Source organism: Falco rusticolus, chromosome 14 (assembly GCF_015220075.1).
Source record: "Falco rusticolus isolate bFalRus1 chromosome 14, bFalRus1.pri, whole genome shotgun sequence".
Taxonomy (NCBI): domain Eukaryota; kingdom Metazoa; phylum Chordata; class Aves; order Falconiformes; family Falconidae; genus Falco; species Falco rusticolus.
The window spans coordinates 16,323,168-16,344,718 of NC_051200.1; the positions used below are offsets into that span (position 1 = coordinate 16,323,168).

Below are 21,551 nucleotides of genomic sequence, written 5' to 3' on the forward strand. Positions count from 1 at the left end.
TTTGCCACTTGTCTGAAATGACAGAATGCTTATACTCACCAGAGGCAAGAACAACTAGAGAGGAAAACTCAGTCTTCAACTACTGACTCAAGCTGGAGTTGCCAAGGAAGAAAAACAGGTGCAGGCACCAATTAAGCAAAGGTGCACAACTGAAATAAACTCTGCATTTTTAGCTGCTCTTGGAATTAAATGTCACATTTGGCATCACCTGTTGCAGAAATGAAAAACCATATGACTGTCCAGAGGAAAGGCAGGTTTAGAGAACAGACTGACAGTCACCACAAATGTGATTTACACTGTTAACACCTTTTTGAAAAGATGGAAAATTTAGGATTGCATTCACTGCACACTCAGATTCTTGTCCTGCAGATGGTCTTCACGACTGACTTTCTGCAGCCCCATCCTTCTTCACAACATCGAAGTCAAAAGCGGTAAAACTTCCAGAAATTATGTCCATGAGGGCAGACACGAGATACAAGTGTAAATGTCCCTATTCCTGCAGTCACCAGCCCACAGCTGACTTGCATAAGGACCCTCCATGCCCTGAGAAGTTTCATAACAGTTTATTGATGCATCTTCAATGGGTGCTGAAGTACCAGTTTGCCGTATGGAGCAAGTTCTGCTGGTTTGCAGGTACAGATACTTTTCCACCCTGTAGAGTAAACCTCTCAGTTTAGTCCTCTAAGGATGTGAAGCTCTAGGGTTAACTAAGCCCCTAACCTTATCGTAAGGGCTGCAAGAAACACAGCTGAGGAATGAAATGTGCCTCTTCCACAAGATCCAAGGAAAAAAAACCTGAGACAGGTGTATAAGAAGAAGAAGAAGGAAAACTAAGCATAAGGAGAAAGGTTAAGCTGTTATTTAGAAAACATTTGTGAAGAAACCCAAATCTCAATTAGAGCAACTAAAAGGAAGCAGGGTTGGTCCACTTCATCTGTCTTCTGTATGGGGCTCCAGCAAAACAATCAAGATGTTCAGGTATTTGCATAACATCACACTCACTCACCACTCCACACACCAGTGCTCTTCTGACTTCTCTATGCCAAGGGCCAGACAAAACAAATTAAAATCTGGCTTGATGCTGGCACAAATCTGAAGAGTGGCCACTAGATTTTTGTTCTGTTGTGAAAGCTAAATTTGACCAGGTAAGTGTAGAATAGTGAGAACACAGCTGCACCAATAACCTTTCTAGAAGGGTCTGTTGCATAATGTGGAAATGTCAAGCGTGAAAGATAGGTGGTACCTAAAGAGTTCTTGTACAGTAGACTGTATATATTCTTCATTTTTTCCCTTCCTAAATCAACATGCAAGGATTATTTAGCACACTCTAAAACTGTGGCACACAGCATCAGATCAAGAGTATCCAAGATGCCTGAGAAAGGATTTCTCCCTGTTTCCAAAATGCACCATCATTTTCTTTACAGCAGGAGTTCAAGGAACAGTGTCACTTGAAGAGGACATACAGCCATGTGCTGGATGCACCTCTGCAGGTCAGAACCTTTGCAGGTTTATGTCCTGTGCTGGTTTTGGTTGGGATAGAGTTAATTTTCTGCACAGCAGCTAGTATGGGGCTTGGGTTTGCATTTTGCTGGAAACGGTATTGATAATGCAGAGATGTTTTAGCCACTGCTGAGCAGCGCTTACACAGAGCCAAGGGCTGCTCTGCCCCTCACCCCACCCCACCAGTGAGCAGGGGGGCACAGGGAGCTGGGAGGGGACACAGCCGGGACAGCTGACCCCACCTGACCCAAGGGATGTCCCACACCATGTGACACATGCTCAGCATACAAAGCCGAGGGAAGGAGGAAAGGGGGGGCGTTCAGAGTGATGGCGTTTGTCTTCCCAAGTCACTGTTACTTGTGATGGGGCCCTGCTCTCCTGGGGATGGCTGAACTCCTGCCTGCCCATGGGATGTGGTGAATGAATCCCTTGTTCTGCTTTGCTTGCATGCACAGCTTTTGCTTTACCTATTAAACTGTTTTTATCTCAGCCCATGAGTTTTCTCACTCTTACTCTTCCGATTCTCTCCCCCATCCCACCCGGGGGAGTAGTGAAAGGCTGTGTGGGACTGAGTTGCCAGCTGGGGTTAAACCATGACATGTGCCCTTGTAATCTTTAGGGCTTAACCTACCTCTTTGTAACCTCAGTGTTTCAGGAAAAAAAAATATCTGTCTTAGGGTTTTCAAACACATGGTAGAAAGAAACAAACATGCACACTGGGATCAATACCCACCAATCACCTGTTCAGCCTTCCTGAACATCATTGCTTGATAGTACACCTTTCCGTCCTGGAGGACAAGAGCTGGCTTGAAAGAAGATGTGCAAATGTTTTGCTCTGTCCTACAAAAGCTGGGGTTTTTTTCAAGCATATAAGCAAAATCAAAGTACTTGTACACAGCAGGAAAACTCCGTAGATAGATATGAGTGGGCATAAAACTGAATATGAAACAGTCTGAGCACTGCCTTTTTTTCCAAACGCTCAGATACTACTGAAAAAGTATTCAATAATTTTATGTAAGTGTTCTAGAAAAACTCTGGCCTTTCCCAATCTTTGGACCACTGTTGTGCTCACTGAGGTCTGGGTAAAGCTTCTTCAGTTTCTTTATCTTTACAGGTCAGGACACTTAAAAGAGAACAAAAAAAAGAGACAAAAGTATTGCCACCAAAGTTAACAGCTTATGCAATCATAAAAGAACCACATCACCACATAGCATGCTCACCACATATTTGAAATAAAAGGCACTGCTGTGAAAATTCTTCAGCTTTGTTCTGAAAGCATCCACAGTTCTGACAGAGCAGTATGCAGAACAAGGAGAAGCATGAAAGGAACACAGAGTTGAAGAAGCACGTGGAGACCAGACTGAATTTGAAGTAAGACTGAGTTCCTCTTCTGTTCCAGATAATCCTAGAGATAAGGATTCTGCTAGACTTTCTGATGAAAATTGCCGTTCATTGTGGTTTCAGGTTTGTGTGCTCAGAGGTATCAGCTGCTGAAGGCACAGATTGGTGATGGAACAAAGAGCAGAAATCCCTGCGTTAGATATGGACCGAGCTAACTCTGGAACTGGAAACCATAGTCATTTTGAGACAACACTATGAGTTACTTAAGCGAATTGTAACTACCACCACTGCGTGGTGCTGCACGGGGCTGTGCAGATGTGGGACAGTAGCTAGAGGATCCCTGCAGTGTGCTTTGCTGCACCACGCAGACATGCCTAAATGCTTTTGTAAGCACTTGCTTTGGGAAAGGTAACAACTTCCCAAGGATAACAAAAAAGTTTAACAGCTCCTTGTTTCCAGAGTTGTCCTGACCTAGAACAGCATGAAAAATCTGGCATGTTCTCAACCCAAAGGCCAGTATTTAAACACTACAGACGTTACCAGTGATAAAGGGTCGTGCAATAATTATGATGGGCCATGCAGCTGAATAAGTAACAAAGAAAAACCTTTATTATTAATAAAAAACTAAATCTTATTTAAAATGAGGACAGATTGAAGTGTGAAGCCTGATGCTTTCTCAGGAGAGTCACAGAACGAAAAAGTAGCAAGGCAACAGCCTTCCTCCATACCAGGAGCACTTTTTTGAAGATCTCAAAGACTCCTTTACAGATGAAATGAGAAAAGAGTATCAGCGTGACTCATTCGGTCTAAATGTCCTACTTCAGATATGCTAAGTGTCAGATACTGCCTCCATAGTGAATATTTATTCTGAGATGAGAGCAAAATAGCAAAAAGCATAGATAAAAGTTTTGCTTCAAAGTGCATACCATAGGTATGGTAAGAGATAAGAGTTCTCTTTAGGTTGCCATAATCTGTTCAGCAGTGAGGTCAGCTCCAGCTTGAGAAATAAACCCATTGTCTTTAAATAAAAGTGCTACAACTGCTCTTACTGCTAATACTTACTTAAACTTGGTCGATGTTGCAGAGCACAAATCTGCCTAACAATTACATGATTCACAATCACAGTTGCACTTTTGAATTTCACCACCAGGAAAACTCAGTTCAACAAACCACTTAATATCCAATTTTTCACTTGTGGCCAAGTGAGACGGCAGATCAAAGCACCGTGAGAACTCTTGGTACCTCTCCTAGTGTAACTATTACCTACAGACTTGGGACCACCCACTTGATTCCATCAGGACAGTCACCCAGAAAGGCAGGTCTGCACATGCTGGAAAAGCAGCACCAACTAGAAGGTTGAAATCTGAACATACTTTAGAGAGGTCAGGAAACGTCTGGGCACTAAAGAAAATGTCTAGCAGAAAAAAAGAACGTAGTCCAAAAGAGACCAGGGATTCAGTAACGGGGGTACACACAAAGGTACTTCGTAACAGTAGGTGTGATCAAAGGACATAGTCTGCAGAAACTATGACTTCAGTATCAGCTTCGCTGAAGACTGCTGGGTAAGAAGTGACCACTGGTCCATCAATGCCAGACACCAGATGAATTCCTCCTTTGTGAGCTGCTAGCCTGAGCCGCAGCCTGGGAAGAGCAGTGGCACTGTTAAGTTTGAATGCCTTCTATTAGTATGAGGGTGCCTAGGCTACCTTTATCCCTTGTATTTTATCTCAATTTCCTCCAGTCACGTTATTCTAAAGATTTGAGACTGACAAACAGACTAAGGTGCGCACACTGTTTCCTGGACTAAGAGGTGTGTATATACACAAGGAGAAGGATCTTCCAGCTGTAAACCTTATTTCAGGTCACGTTCAGCTGACAGCAAAAGCCACAGACCTTTGAAAAAGTCTATTTTTTAAGTAGGTAGGAATAACCTGGGAGGTGTGTTAGTTTAAAGGAATCAGAAAGGCAAATCAATAGGATGCAGGAATCACAGGTGTGTATAACACAGTGATGTCCAAGCCTCTCAGGAGATAAGCAAAGTCCTAAGGAAAGCTCTCACACTTTGTCCTTGAGGTGGCAGGTACATAGGTACGCAGGAAAATCAGAGATATGCAGGCCACGTGAAATGCTACATTCAGTGACTTTTCTTCAACGCTCAGATGCCTTCCTCAGTATACACTTTGTAATCATGGTAGTGCCTGTTGATAGAAATGTTTTATCCAAAATTAGATGCTTCCTGCTCGGGACTTAATAAGGTGCTGGTTCACTGTATAGTTTAAATCATGTCCAGCCACCGTAAAAAGAGGTGGGTTTTATAAGGCAGCACACAACTGGACGTGTAGACACCAAGCGTAGAGCCAAGTACCTGGTGAAAAGTAAGTAAGTAAGAGACAGTAAAGCGCGACAGTTCAGGGTAAAGCTGAAACAGCAGCCCAGTAACCTGTCGCCATTCATGCCTTACATGCTAACGCAGGCTGCTCCTGTCCCCCTGTCCTCTGTTTCTCACTGTGCCACCCCACCCCTCCTGCCACAGCTGGCACTGGGCTCACCAGTGCTGAGCCACACGGTGGGAAAAGGCAGCGTTTGGTAGGGGGGCTCGCTGAAGCACGAGTCAATGCACAAGCACGCAGCAGGAGGTGAGAGGAAGGGCGAGCTGGAGGCAGCCAGCAATTCAGCTGGCACAGGCTGCCGCAGAGCCACTGCTGAAGAGAAAGACAAAACCCTCAGGTTCTAAGTTTAAGCCCATGGAAAAATGTTGGAATTCCCAACTCTGCCATGTTTCTGCATGGCTACAAGTGTCACACCCCAGACTCTTTCAAAGGTAATAGTTAAGTACCTAGCGCTCCGCTGATTCAATAGGCAGTTTTGTCGTTACTAAATGCTGCTGAGATGCCCAAACAGTTTGAGAATCAAGTCCTTCACATCCCTCTTTATAATGGGAAACATTGTATTTCCCTACTGCACAGGGATGTGCATGTTCCATCATGAATCATTGTGACAGTAAGGACCATATACACTCCTAACGGAGTGTGAGAAGAAGAAAACAAACTAAACTAAGAGGGGGTTCTGATCTCATTTGCAGAGAAGTAAATATTGAGTAAATCTTGGATTTTTGTGGAATTATTCTGGATTTGCACTGTCTGAGCCTGAACCCGAGCCAGGCCCAAACTGCGTTCAGGTAAGCCCATTAAACACATCCCAACCCTGTGCCTCTGCTGGGAGCATTCACATGTTTAAAGTTAATCGTGTGCTTAAAGGCTTTGGAGGATCAGGGCAAGAGGGCTCAGCCACTTACAGGACTGAGCTATTCTGCTTTATGTACTAAGCATCTGAAGAAAGTAAGAGTGCAGTTGTCAACACTGCCTCCCAATGCCCTGAAATAGAAGGTTATCATTTAATCACTCAAGTCAAAGTTTGTTCCTCTTTGGGGCCGAAAAAAACCCACCGTAACAGTGGTAGCTTCAGACCTTTGGCTTATGTGGTCCTTTAGATCATCCTTCAACTACAGATATGGTCCTATAGGTGCAGCAACCCCATGTGTATCTAGACAGACAGGATTTAGAGCTTATTTTCATTTAGTCTTGGACAAGGCTCAGGCATTGCTCATTGCTGCTCCTTGCCAGTACCAGGACTCAGGAGCAGGGCAAGACAAAAGCTTCAGGTTCTCCTCAGGAGGACCGAAGATGTGCAGGCAAAAGCCAAGTCAAGAGCAAGGTTTTGCTGAGGCAAAGGGTGATGATGAGAGCACTGAGGGCTGCGGGCAACACCAGGCAAAAGCAGACTGCCTGCTCTTCCCTCCTTGGGATGAACTGCTCCAGACCAGACAGTTAGGCTGCAGCAGAAAAGGGTAAATTACTCCTTTTGGCAAGAGCCTTGGAAAATGGGGTATCAAGTCTTCACTCTTCACCTCCACTGAAAGCAGAAGACATGATGAAAAACATCATGGGAGATTACAAAGTGTGATTAATTTAGTATCAAGGGATCATAACCTTAATAACATTTCTAAATAGGATCACGTAACTTCATAGGAGCCTGTGTTCAGTGACCCAGTGCGTTCCTTTCAGGCAGCTGTTGGTCCAGATCAAATCTGAGGTTGAATGGACCCACAGCATAGATGCTGAACCTCCTTGCTGGTGTCTCACAGCCAAGTGTGCTGGGTCTGAACATCTAAGACACAACCGGCACAGGTGGCTTAGGTTTCACACAGCTCATCTCTATTATTCTCCACTGGAATACAAAGTGTTTTTCAGTTCTGAACAACATGTAAAGTTTAAAAAAATTCTCACAGTTCTCCACAATTTCAAATACAGGTTCTCCTCCCCCTTCTTTCTTTCTCTCCCATGAAATGCAGAATGCACATGCATTAACATAATTAAATGAGGGACCCAGGCTAATGAGACTGATTTGGTCTAGGAAAAAAGTGTATAATTAGAGTGCCAAGTAACAGTACTATCAGTGGTGACACGGTGCTTGGAGCACCAAAAGGACATTCAGTATGACAACATAAAGGCCTTGAATTTTTGCTGGTGACAAAATCATGTGTGCACATGGAGTAGGTGGAAGAACCAGCCTCCCACATAATGTGCTTAAATGTCCTACCTTTTCCTCGCCCCCGGGACTGGCTCTGCCAGTCATCCATTGCTAGGGAAGCAGATAACAAGCCATTGTCAAGGGCAACCGCAAAGCTGCTTGTTTCCTATTACCATCCTTAACATTTTCTATCTAATCAGATTTCCTGTTGGTTGAGGAAAACTGCCTTTCCTCATTACCAGCTGCTATCCCAGATTTCCCTCTCCCCATCCCCAATACATATTTTGCCATGCTTGTCTGCTTTTCTGTGTAAAAAGGTTATGTATGCCTGGAGGGAGACTAAATGTTAGCAGGGGGAAAAAAAACCACACAAAAAAAATCCCACATGAAAACAGAACTGTGGGCAAGAGGCCAAGACTCTTGATTATGTGACTGTGACTACCAATGGGTATTTTTAAAAAAACATTTCTCTCATTATATTCCCTCCTCTGGATGTAATAATACAACTCAAATTACTTTTCCAGGAGTAGGCTTCTTTTTATATAACCATGTTTTATACAGAGAGCAACAGCTTATGTTTAAACTACTTAAGAGAACAAATTTAGATTGGATATTAGGAAAAATTTCTTCACTGAAAGGGTCATCAGGCACTGGAACAGGCTGCCCAGGGAAGCAGCTGAGTCACCATCCCTAGGGGTATTTAAATGACACATAGATGTGGCACCTGGGGGACATGGTTTAGTCCTGGACTTGGCAGTGTTAGGTTTATGGTTGGACTCTATGATCTTAAATGTCTTTTCCAGCCTAAATGATTCTATGATTCTATGAAAATGTATTTCAGATGGCCCTTCTCCTGCTAGCAGTGTATTCCTGGCTTGAGGGAAACTATAAAAACACTCTGTGTTTTGCTGCTGCTTGGATGTAATTGTAAACAATGCTCAATGCCCACAGGACCTAGCATCCAGGTAAGGATGTCAGGTCTGCTTGTTTTATTGCATTTGAGAGATCCACAACATTGTAAACTGTAGAATGACTTCGACAAATCAAAGCTAGAACGATGCAGAACCAAGCAGAAGCTCATCTTTTAACTTAGTCCAAAGTTTCCCATAGCATTAGGAAAGGCAACATCCTATCTGAACTGCTATCCAGACTGACAGACCCAGCTGGCACTAGACCCAAATGGAATTTTCCACATTTTGGGAAGATAATAATATTGTGATTTCCTACTGTTCTCCTCTTTCCTTCTACATCTAGCACCTTTTTTTTTAAAAAAAACAACTCTCCTTGCTATAGTTACTGGACCAAGGACCTTCTATCTGTCCTTCAGTCTGATATCAAATGTACTGGCCCTGGATCTATTCTGCTAAGGTGTATTTGAGGTATACCGGTGCCGTGAAAAATGATGACATTACAAGGAGGCTGGTAGGGTGTCAGGGAAAAGAACAAGAAAGCAAGAAAGGTTAATTTAGGAAACACGGACCTAATTTTCTTGTTCCTTCTTTTGCTTTTAGAAACAGGCCTGAGATACGAGAAATGATAGGCCACCTGGTTTGGATACCAGAGCCAGGTGGTATTGAAGCCTTTCAGCAGATAGTACAACGTTCCCCAGAAAAACCCACAAAAAGCCAGGAAAATCTTTTACCTGGTATCATCATACATGCCTAGGGGGTTCAAATCCTGAAGTGATAAATGAGGGTCCCCAAGCATTAACCCTGTATGAAAGTAGTTAAAAAGCGCAGAGAAGAAATCCATCACCTAAATAAAATAGTTAGGCAAAGAGTTGCAAAGTTAGAAACATGCAGGATTTACTATGTGTTCCCATGTTATTACTCAGCAGATACAAAGGTGCATTTTTATCCTCTCTGCAGAGCCTTTCAAGCCTGCAGTTTTCCATAAAACTTCCATCATGACTTTTTACTCAGTTTTCCTAATAGCTTCTTAGTTGCCATACTTTCCAATACCTTCAAAAATGTGTAAATTATGCTATAGGAACAAGTTTAAACATTTCTTTTCGTTCATCCTCAGAGCACAATTGAGCTGTTAATGGCTGGGCTCAATTAGAAGGTATTCAGGTAGGGCTTGTTTCAGCCACTCCATCAACTCCAACGGACTGGTTCAGTGTTTGCATGGAAAGCACAGTTCAGATCATTTATTTTTCAAGCTTCATGCAAACAAACACCTGAGGATGATACACATCAGTCTTTCAGTGGGTCAAACACCATTGCCAGGCAAAATCAGAGATTTTTGAAGAAAAAGATCAATGCAGCCCAGGCAATTTAAGCTGCAAGAGAGGCTAAAAGGATTCCTGAACATGTATTTTCCCTCTCATGCTGGAGGCAACATCTTTCACAGAAACACATATAGAAGTCACGCAACAATAAAGATTGATACCCCTATGAATCCCCATCAACTCAGATGGTTGTGGGACAAGTCAATATGTCCATAGCTTCCTATGCCCTGTCCAGCAATGCAAAATTCCTGGAGGAGAGGAGGAGGGATAAAAACAGGAAACGAAAGAGACATTCATCCTTGTATACGGCAATAAAAGATGAAAAGCTTTGCTCTTAGAACCAAACATTTTCAGTAAGATTGATTAACAATACCATATGCCACAGAGGAAGGAGTAACACAGCTGTCGCTGGAGAGAGACAGGATGTAGATTTATGAAGAAGCTAAGAGCAACTGTTGGCTTCCAGGTGACAACACAGCAGAACTGATGCTCCCCCGGTCTTCAGTTACAGCCTGCACCTTGCAAGCTTCTCCCAGCAGATCCTGAGTTCCTCAACATTGAGACAAATGATGCCCCCAGGACACTCGAGCTCTGGAGAAGAAAGGCCCAGCACACCTCCGCTTCCTGCGTTCCTCTTAAACATGCCATTAGTGTGTACATTGTTGATTTAGTCACTGAAAATGATCAGACCTAGCTAAGAGCTAGTCCCCAACAGAAATCCAGCTCCCAGTTTAAGTTCTGCTGAAATAACCATCAGCTTCTGCTGGAGTTACACGAGCACAAGAAAAAATTGAAATACAGCATGTGAGTCAATGGTGCCAAGTTTAGGGCCCTTCTTTTTATGGGTCACACAGAAACTTTTGTTTCACCAAGTATCACTTGCCGAGGATGCTAAGCACCTCTAGTAGCTCAGCTGTCATCATTTTCCGAGAAGAGCTGGACATGAACAATTCTGGGCTCACGATTTACTCACGAACAACACAAACCCTGACAGAAGATAGGAAATTCATTGCATTTTCTAATCCAGAAGAGTGCTACGGGATTCATCTTTCCTTCATGTTTACTGAGTTCAGAATCATGAAATCACAACTCCTATCAAGTCCGCCCCAGAACTGAGAATTAGGCTTCCTGCTTTCAAAACCCCAGTTTTAATATTCAGTTATATCATCACTGAAACAAAAAAACCCCTCTCCTCACACCTTAAACCAGTGTTTGCATCAGACAATGTTTCTGGTAAGATGAGGAAAAAAAAAATGCTATTTTAATTAAAAAAATTTACTTAAAAACACATAGATTTCCCAGAAGTGGTACAAAGAACATTCATGCAAAATCTGGGGTATGTAACAGGAGAAAGCAATTGATTGAAATATTTTGGGCTAACAGTGACAGCTCAGCAATTGACGCCCATCATTACAGGGAGAATAATACAAGTGATTTGTGAGGAAGGACTCCAACCTGCTCGCTTTGCCATTCCTGCAGACTCAGTTGTGGCGGAATCCAGCCCTCAATATTTCATCTTAAAATACATCTACCAGCAGTAGCATTATTTGTCTTGGCAGATACTGGAGCTTATGCAAAAAGTAGAAGGCTTACCATGTGGAATATAAGGCAGTAATGCAAAACATATGGAACAGTAAGAGAATATATTTTTAAAAATTATTTAAAATAGCTTAATCTTATGTACACTAGATGAACAAGTTACAGATACCTCTTTAGTAATTCCATATTAGTAAACACAGCATTAGAAGAGACCATACCTTTGCTTTATCTGAAAAAGAAAACATTCTACTTATTTTTTTCTGCTCTGCATGCATTTCATTTTCCAAAATGCAACCAGGCGTGCATTACATACAAACTTCACCCTGATTCACTTAAGTATAGCTGTCATGAGCATTCTCTAGCGCTATGCAGAAGCCTTATGGAGTGAAAGGAGTTGGGGACAAGCCGAATCTGAGTCTAAGTGCCATATTTTCAGCAGAGTGCAGCTTCAGAAATGTTACTGGAAAGAACCAACTAGGCATCGATGCCGTTTAGGTAGCAAGCAACTTTTGGCAGCCAAAAAAAGGCAGTGTGTAATGATGAGTGCTGAAACAAAAACTTTATTTAAGAAAAAGCAGCGTCACTTTGCTTCCCGCCTAGAACACCACCGTACGCGGATTATATTCTAGTGTCCCGTGATAGCCGAATCAGACACTAACAGGCAAGCAAAGGGGGATATGGAGTGCATCACGCTTCCTGCATCAGTTGCACTACACTGACACAGGCTGGAAAACACACAGCACACTCTAGGGACATACATAGAAAAATAAAAATAATAAAAACAAACAGAACATGGATCCATAGTGCCACAAACCTTCCGGCTCTGTGTTCTCTTTGAGGTGCACTTGCTTCAGTGGGCAGCAGAAGATTTCGTGACACTTAGCACGAAAAGGGGACTCTTTTTTCTTTAATTCCGCAGATTGGATCGAATCTTGCCGTAACATAATGTACTCCTGTGTGCCAGGGGGAGCGTCATCCATAACTGTGGTCACCACATAACAAAATGAACTCAAGTTAGAGCTTGAGGAAAGCAATCTAGAGAATTAAATCAACTACATAATGTCAGGGTGGGGGAAAGAAAGGAGGGGAAATGTTTATAGCAAGGAAGATAAAATTTAAAGTGTAAAGCATCTGAGTCATGGTGGTAGAGGGGTGAGGAAAACATTTACTTATATAAACAATGCTTCTCATAAACATCAGCACTTTATATTGTTTCATGCAACTTTAATAAATAGTAGAATAACACCCTGCTCCAAAAAGCAACAAGGTTCTCTCCAATGTCTTTGCTTTAATCTCCTATAGCACCTATATCTATTCTGCATGCAGATTAAGAAAAAAAAGCAAACAAAGCATGCTTTTATTGCCTATCCATAGGCAATCTCTACGTTAACATCAGGGAGTAATCATTCCACATCTGGAGGTAATGCAACATCAGTGTATCTTTTCCCCAAAGTAATAAGAACATGCCTTTATCAGAATATATAATTACACACAGTTCCTTACAGCAAGGATGATAATCCAATGACATTTAACCTGATCATCATTTTCAATGGATAGAAGAGTAGATGTACAAGGAGAAAGCACATTAATCCTTTTGATGGTTTTCTTGTAAAACAGCAAGTCATTTTTTAAAGTTGATCTTATAAATCAATACTGCCGTTAATAATATAAATGATATGCAGTCTGAAATGTTTTCTGAATGGGGTCAGACTATTAAATGGTAAAAAGATAAAATATATAGCACACAAAAAGCTCCAGCTACCTTGAAGTATCACATTACCAGAGAGAATTGAAATGCTTTTCCACCCTCTAAAAAATGAAGCCTTAATAGCAGAGATAGTGAGATTCCTTAGCTTACAGCTTTAAGGCACAGATCATCTCTCAAGAACAAAAATTAAACTCTCTTTCAAAAGGCAGTCTCTAACCACTACTAGTTATTTATAGTGTGATGCAGAGATATAAAACTGCAGCCAAAAGCAAGCCAAGATTCTCCAACCCTATGAAAAAAAAAACCCAAACCCAAAAAACCTCCGTAAAAGTAAAATTCCGACAATCAGCGAAGTTAACTACTGATAGGCTAGTCTAAAACTACAGATGCATGAGCAGAAGTGTTGTCCATTAATTCAAACAATTTAACTGTTTCCTAAATATCTGCCCGCATATAACCATTTTTTAAAACTGTCAGATTTAAGCATGGATCCCTTCAAACAAATATTTTCCTCTTGCATTTTTATGAACTTGATTTTTTTTCTCTGTTATCAAGGATGGTACTAGTAAGAGTCATATCTAGGTGATAAGTAAGCGATTCAACTTGATAGTCTTTCTTTTCACAGTGGGCAGTCACCTTCCTTCAAGACCTCATTAATCCACAGGAGACACTTTGCACCATGGCTCTTGTTGCTTCATTAGACTACTCGCAGTGTCAGTAACACTCACTAATAATCCATATAAAGTGTCATTAAAAAGGATGCATGAGCTAATAGGAAAGCACAAGTGGTTCAAAAAAGAGCAGTGGGTCAATGGAGTACAAGGTCTGGGTTGCCATTTAATTGCTCCCTTAATAACGCTAGTTTTACTTGGGTGTGTTCGAAGGGTACGTATGTGTGAATGAAACACACTGACAGCCCTGAGACTGAAGGGCAGTTGCTGGGAGTAATCACTAAGAGTCAACACCCAAGATAAGCCAAAGACCAACAGCCCAGGTGGGTCACTCCTCTAAAAATACACTCTGCAGAAGCTGCTGTTGCGGGTGTCTGTGTAAAGCCACCAGCAAGCTGCGTGCAGCGCTACTGACGTCAACGGTGCAGGAGCCCTACGGCGCATCCCTCTGACATTTACAGGGATAAAGGATAACGTGCACCATGAAACACGAATAGCCAGCAGAGGAGTGAAATGCACGGCTACCTTCTGCCAGCAAGCTGACTGACACCCAGCAGAGCCTGCCCCACTAACAAAAACTCAGCTTTGGGCAAAAGGCGGGTGCCTTCGCTGACCCTCTTTGGGCAGACTTCTCCCTGAGAAGTCCTGTTTGACTGGAGAATTCAGAGAATTACCCACAAGGTTCCATGCTGGATGGTGCTGGGCTGCCACTTAAGTGAAAGAAAGCAGAAATCAGGGTAGCAGCTGCTAGACAGGGTCTGCAGGGGAGGAGATACTAGTGAGCACCCAGAGGCGCACCTAGCCACAAGGGCTGTTTGGCACTGGGCTAGGATTTCTCAGCTTCTGCAAGCTCAGAGGGCTCATGCGGCATAAGCAAGCCAACTCCGCGGACTGATGCCATTCATGAAGTGTTTGACAGTTGTTTGACATCATTAGGTAGGTCCGCCCCTAGCTCAGGCAAGCTCACTAACAACGACAGGTGGGGAAGACATAACTGGTCCTTCACCAGTGTACTTACACACTCGTATCACCACCTACACACAGACTTATTTAAATGTGAATAAGCCACAAAGAGAACTACACACCTTCAATAAGTGAAGAACATGCTGAAATCAACAAAAGCACATCAGGTTACTAGAATCCAGGACAGCAGGTGCGAATGTATCTTGGGTTTGAGGACCATCATAACACTGACATCTGGAGCAAACCCTAGGAACCACAGCTCTAATAAAGCCTTAATGCTGCAATGATGTATGGATAACTTAATTGATGTCAGTGTTCTGAAGGGAACAGCCAAAACCTTTTCTTAACGTGATGAACGGCCTCAAGTCAGGCTGAGAATTTATTACAAAACCAGGAACACCCCTGACCCCAACACATCCTTTTCCCTGCTGTGATGACAGCCAGACACCCTCATGGAGCCACTGAAATCACAGTCACAGGACCTCAATTATGGGTCCCAAGAACTAATACACAAGGAAGTTTCAACAACACAGAATCTAATGTAAACAGCTTTAAAGCCTCATAATGTCTATTTTTGATGACTAAAAATAATCAGTGCACAACTACGAAAGGATCATTATTAAACAACTGTGAACAAGCACTTTGGAAAAGGGAGAAATATCACCAGGAATCTGCTATGATTTTGCCAATGGAGTAAAAAAAGCACTTATGAAAGAATCACATATACACCAGAGTAGAAGAGAAATGGTAAATTTTAGGGAATTAACAAAAGTCCAAAGCACTATTTACATACTGTGCTACGTAGAGCAGAGGACATTGTACTCAGCTGTTCCCTCCATTACAGGCTCTGCCGATTGCAGGACCTAGGATATGCTTACACTCCTCTGTGTAATGCACAGATACATGAGCTACCTTTCAATCAGCTAATTGGGGTAGTAATCACAAGCCAGCACCAAGCTCAACAAGGGAAGCAGAAGACCCATGAGAAGCCTGGCAGCTGCCCAGCTTCACTCCATCACATGGATGCTGTTTTCAGGAGTGGTTAGAAGAAACCTTCATTGAGGCACATCCACATTTCCTTGGCTACATTCCTGAAGGCAGATGTGTAGTCATCCTGCCAGCCACCAATATTCGGCTATACCTCTGTCGTTACACTTTAGCAGCTGTTCACTCTGATGTTGTCCCCCATCCTCATGGGTAGAACACCTCAGTGGTCTGTGTTTCCTTCTTCCTCTGAGTAAAACTAGGACAAGACTTCATATGTCATGGACACAGGTCATTAAGATACTAGTAAAAAACTTGAATACTCTCAGTTGCAAGATGATAAATGAATACTTCATAGCTTAAAAAAAAACCTAAAAAAATTTGTATTTTTTCTTCTCCCCACCCTCCCCTCATAATTTGAAAGAGACTGAAAACACAGCAGTTGTGTACACATGAGAAGAATTTGCTTAAAAGTTAGCATAAAATAGCTGCCGTAACTAGTATGTTTCCTACATTAAAACGTTCAACTTGCTAATCATCCTGTAGCCATCATCTAACTTGCTATCATCCTGTAGCACATTCCTTAGTTTTTCAAAAAATAAAAATTAACAACAATAATTAAAACTTCCTGTCAACAAGCCAGTAGCAAAACAATTCCTTCTTCCTATAAGCCTTACTGAGAGAGAGGAAAGTGATCTTTAGGGTGACTGCCGGCACCAGGATGCTTTTCAAGATAAACTCCAATATGTTTGCTTTATATAAACACACCAGCTAAACACTCTGGTGGTTTGTGTCTTTCTTTTATGTCCAACTGCATTTCAGTCCCTTCTAGAATTGCCAGAAACCACAACATCAGCCCTGTCCATAGGCCTTGGCTCAGATTCTAACTGAATAATCTTTGATATAATTCAGAGCTGTAAGGAAGCATCTCGTTTTCCTGCCTGGTTTTACGTGATGAGACCTCAGCTCTGCCAGCTAAAGACTGTAGCAACTATAGGGTAAACATGTATTGATATCCAGGCAAAAGGAAACCTCATGTTCCTGTTAGACTGTTGTTCTTGAATACATGACACAATTTAACACAAAAATTTTATACTTCCACGGATCCATTCCCTCCTTGAATGACCTTTCAGGTCATTACCCGAAACATGAATTTCCTTCCTCTTCCTTCAGTTCCCTTACTTTTTTTAGTCTGGTTAGTTTCACATGCTGCAAGCCCCAGGATACTTATACTTGCAATAACTTAGTTTTTCTGGCATTTTGGAAGGACTAAAGTCATAGCCCTACACTAGATCTTCAAGCCATGAAGAGCATTAGAGTGCCTCTTAGATCATGCATCCACAAAGTGAAGAAAATCCCCTCTCTTTGGCACAAGGGAGCAAACTGTAAAAGAAACATTCCCCCAATAACAACTTTCAGAAAAGTAAGACCAGCAGTACATGCCTCACCTCTGTAGCCTGCCAGGCTGTGCTATGAAACAACACTGCGATGCTCACTGAGCACCTCCTTCACCCTTTGCCTCTTCCACCCACAAGAAGGAATGAAAGGTCATGAGTGAAGTTACCCAGGACCCTGAGGCTGTTTACAGATATGTAGGATATTTATTTTTTTTTCTTTTTAGGGAAAACATTGGGTATCAAGCTGCTTTCAGCTCCTTACAGGAACAAATCTAAAAAAACCCTGTCCAAAATAACTTGCTTTAAGTGACTGTCTGCAGGACGGGGAATGGGTAGGAAAGTTGGGTATTTTTCTCTAATAACATTTTCCAGTTGAAGCAGCTGATGCAAAGCTCTCAGGTATACACATAGTAACTTTTTTTTGCTTATTTTTGTTACTGCTTTGTTTTCTCCCCAGTTTATTTCAGTTGAAGGTGTGATTTTTGTTCACTACCTGAACAACATAATGAACTCAGGGCACAAAAAGATTTACAAGCTAATTAAAAAAAAAAAATCTGTTCTGGAGTTGTGATACGCTCAAACCCCCTTAATGGCAACACAGTCTATCCATACCATCTCCCTATCCAGCTTTGCCAAAATCTTGACGAAGTATTCTTACCGAACAGTCCTGGCACTTCTGCGTCACCCAGAAGCCTTACTTTCAGGCTTGCATCTGTGTGCTGGCAGCTCTGAAGCCTGGTTGACCCTGACTTGCAGTTTTCACAATGAAGACAGATATCACAGGGAACACACACAGTCAAATTCTCTAATTCTTATTTACAACAAGCTGTTGCTGGAGTGCCTCCTATTGCCCCACTCCTTTCTCCCCAGTACACTATCAAAACCAGGCATCGCACTAGAAATCCACTAGGTCATTCAAAGTTAAAAACCAAACCAGCAAAAATGCCTTGTGGAAGACACAACTTTTACCTTGAGTTTCTTTACATGATATTTCAAAATTAAAATTCTGCTCAAAATGAACTCTCGTTACATCTGGAGGCTGCTGCTGGACAGGGTCCGTGACAGATGACAGCCTGCCAGCGACACAGCAGCACAACTCGTTCACTCCTCTTACTGGCAAGCAATGCCTAGTCTTTTGTTCTCAAACTAATACCATAAATTTCCTCCATGGCAACTCTTTCTCTGTGCTTATTTTTGAACTGATATTAAAAGGACAGTTTTATGGTGTGCATGAATAGACCATAAATTTTGAGATGGGCAATAGCTGTCTCTAAGAGCTCAGATACTTAGAGTCTTGGGGAAGCAAACCCCTTGCCCAGCAGAGGGCTTTTACTACTAGAACTAATGATTTTTCAAACTGCTGATCTAAATTAGATTGCAGTTGCTTATTAGAGGTTGAGGCTTTTGGGATTCAACAGTGTATGATCTAAGAGCTCTTTTCTGTGTCTGGTGGAAGAGGGAGAATAAAACCCTATTTATGGCATAAATGTCACAGGAATATTTAAAATTCATCATTGATGTCCAAGTAATAATCCTTGTGGTATTATCCAACTCCTGCTGTGATTGCCATGTAAGGCAGAGATTCCCAAACATTTCTATAGCCAGCAGCAGCCTGGACATCAGCATGCACCCAGCCCCTGGGGAAGATTCCCCATCCCACATCAAATATCGGTTTTGTTTGTTGTATCTGTTTTTGTTACCCCAGCAGCAGCTGCAGCCAACCACGCCAGCTTGAATCTCATCCAAACAGCCTCAAACTGCTGCAGTCACAGCAGAGGCTGCAGCATAAGGACCCCTAAAGGTTTCTGCCAAATCCTAAACCTACTTGGGGGCCTCATTCCCAGATGGAAATGAAGCAGTGAACAGAAACCCCTTCTGCAAAAGGCTGCAGGAGGAGATGGAGTCCCTCAGTCCTACTCCCAAGGGCTTGGTCAAGCATGTGCAAAACAGAACATCCAATCTGGCTCATCAAGTGTGACACCTTCCCCCACAATAAAATAGGAACAAACTCCACTTATATCTGTTCCGTTTCATCCACAGGTGGATTCTGCTTTCCCAGACAGTGCTCCTCCCTGCCTTAGATGGATCGTTGGTAGTTATTGCACAGTCCCTTCCTATACACTCAACAAAATCCTTATTAGAGAATCAAGAACAATACGAGCCCAAATGATGCAGTTAAAACCTGCTTTAGGCAAAACATTTCATTCTGAGTTAATTCTTAAGGTTTGCAATATCCTGCCTTCACCCGCACACCAAAGATTTCACTGATGATTTTAGATAGTGTTTTTATTTCTGATTTGAAACTACTTTCCATTGTGAAATATCTTCATTTTTAAAATAAGCAACTCTACTTTTGCAATCAAAATTGAAAGCCTGCAGCCCTTTTGAACATGTTTTTGCAATCAAAATTGAAAGCCCACAGCCCTTTTGAACATGTTTCTTTCAATATGCGTAGGAATTTCTAAACTTTTTGATCTGTTGAAAAATTCTGAAATATGCTGTCTTTGGGTCAACCACTCAGAATAATTTTTTCAGATCTTCCAAAAATATTTGCACAGAACACTCCCCCTTGACCTAAAAGAGTAATTGGATTAACTGCTAGCAGTAATAGGCTCTTATCCTCTAAAAAGACTAGCCAAGATAAGGCTGCATGCAGATCCTTGTGCATAATAAAAACAATGACATCCAACATCAAAAATTTGTTGATTAATTCTGCTAAGAATGCATGTCCTCTTTCCCCAGTGGAAAGGACGCTAACATTTCTGCACATAGCCTTATTTCCTAGCTGTTCTGGGAGCTCATCTCTACCAAACAGCCTTTGATTAACTCTAATCTGGCCACTATTCAGTGACGCAGCTGCCTATAACCGTGACCTTACGTGCCCACATGCAATGAAGGGAGCAGAAGGCCCAACATGCAGAGCAGACCCACTTCTCAGGGCAGCCTGCTGCCTCCCTGGAGCCTGGGCTAAAGATGTGAAGAGAAAGCTTCCCACCCTGGTACGGCCCCTGATTATTATCTGTTGCTGATTTTTCAGCAATGACGTTGCAACAAGTCGTCCAAGGGCAATCAGAAGAGACTTCAGGGTCTTGGGATGACTGGTTAAGGGATCAGGAGCACAAGTTCGTGTTCTTCTCCATTCTTCCAGTTGCAGGGAATGATGAGGGAAGAAAGAGGAAGAGCCAGCAGATCAATACCTGGTTCTCAGCCTGGTTTAGATTGGATATTAGGAAAAAATTCTTCACCGAGGGGATTGTCAAGCATTGGAACAGGCTGCCCAGGGAAAGCAGTTCAGTCCCTGTCCCTGTAGGGATTTAAAAGACGTGTAGATGTGGCACTTAGGGACATGGTTTAGTGGTGGACTTGGCAGTGCTGGGTTAACGGTTCGACTCAATGATCTCAAGGGTCTTTTCCAACCTAAACGATTCTATGATTCTATGAGCGTGGTTTGAAAGAACTGCATTTTCCTCTCCAGATGCTGCTAGGCAGTGCCATCCACCTTCTGCATCTGTGCTGTGATAAAGAGGAGAGCCACGCTGCTGCTCACCAAGGGCTAAGTAACATCCACAATTTACTCTCCATTGTGCAGACCCACTGCCTTTCACTTCCCAGCCACCAGGATCTGCGGTTTTGCTATGCATAACCTGTGCCCACTCTTACTTAACTCTGCAGCTCAGTTCACCATTTGTGTATTTGCCTCTGAATGAATAAATATTGCCACTCTGAGTGGCTTTCTGCTTTTCCCGTCTGCTAAAATAAATGCAAGCTGGCTGCTTTCCAAACAGGTGGGTTTCCCCATGCACCACAGCAGAAAAGATAGTAATTTTCAGTGTACTGTTCATTTTCCTGGAGTGTGCATATCAAGAGCAGCAGGCACACAGACAGAGCTGTAAGCACACCTGTGTTACTGAAGACACTTCGTGGAGAAGTAGGGGCTGGCTCAAGGGAGGATACCAAAATGGCAGGACCTGCTTGGCCGGCTTCAGAAAATAACCCTTCCAAATCGCACAGGCACCAAAAGATGTTGCACCTGCAGATCAAGTTCTGGCTGTCACCTAATGCACTAGCACACAGCTTGTGAATCAACCACTCCTCTTTCTGCTCCAAAGATGCAAGGAAGGAAGCCCTGTGGATGACAGGAGGAGATGGAAGGCAATCCTGGATGGAAACAAGAGCTTCCTCACACTCCTCACCCACCCCTATCTACCACGAAACCCACTCTGACCAGCTCAATGCAGAGAATATCTCAGAGCCACACAACGTACCACAGAACTTATGTTTCCCTCCACTGAGAAAGCAAGGAATGTTGCTGTTTCTAAGATAATATCCTTGTAGTGTGGTAAAAATCAGGCAAGCAGAGGAGGAGGTGGCAAGAGATTTGCTAGAAAGGTCCAGGGATGGGTGGGAAGCTTAACAGTTTTTTGAGCAAGCTTTGGAGAGCTACACTTCACTGCTTATGAAATATTAGATTGCTCTTGTGCAACATAACTTTAATAAGAATTTAATTATTAATCTAGCTCTATTCAGAGCTAGGAGAATAGTTTCAAATGACGGAGGAAGTCAAGAGAAGTGGGAATGCCTATAGCTTTCTTCTTCCTATTTATAGGGCATCTATTGACAACAGTAGGGCTACAAAAGGAGACAAACTTCCCTGTGTTGGAGACAAAAGAAAAACAAAAACACACAAA

The 21,551-nt window shown here is 42.5% G+C and overlaps 1 protein-coding gene across 2 annotated transcripts in view; it reads right to left on the bottom strand.

Moving 5' to 3' along the window:
* The window catches only part of FGF13 (fibroblast growth factor 13), a 263,266-nt gene that overhangs the window by 108,404 nt on the left and 133,311 nt on the right, over nt 1–21,551 (bottom strand). The window contains exon 2 of one of the 2 annotated variants that reach the window (XM_037407800.1): nt 11,955–12,122. The exons of the other annotated variant lie outside the window; for it this stretch is intronic. Coding sequence (XP_037263697.1) covers nt 11,955–12,122 — 168 coding nt within the window. The remainder of the gene's footprint in view (nt 1–11,954; nt 12,123–21,551) is intronic. 2 annotated transcript variants of the gene reach the window in all.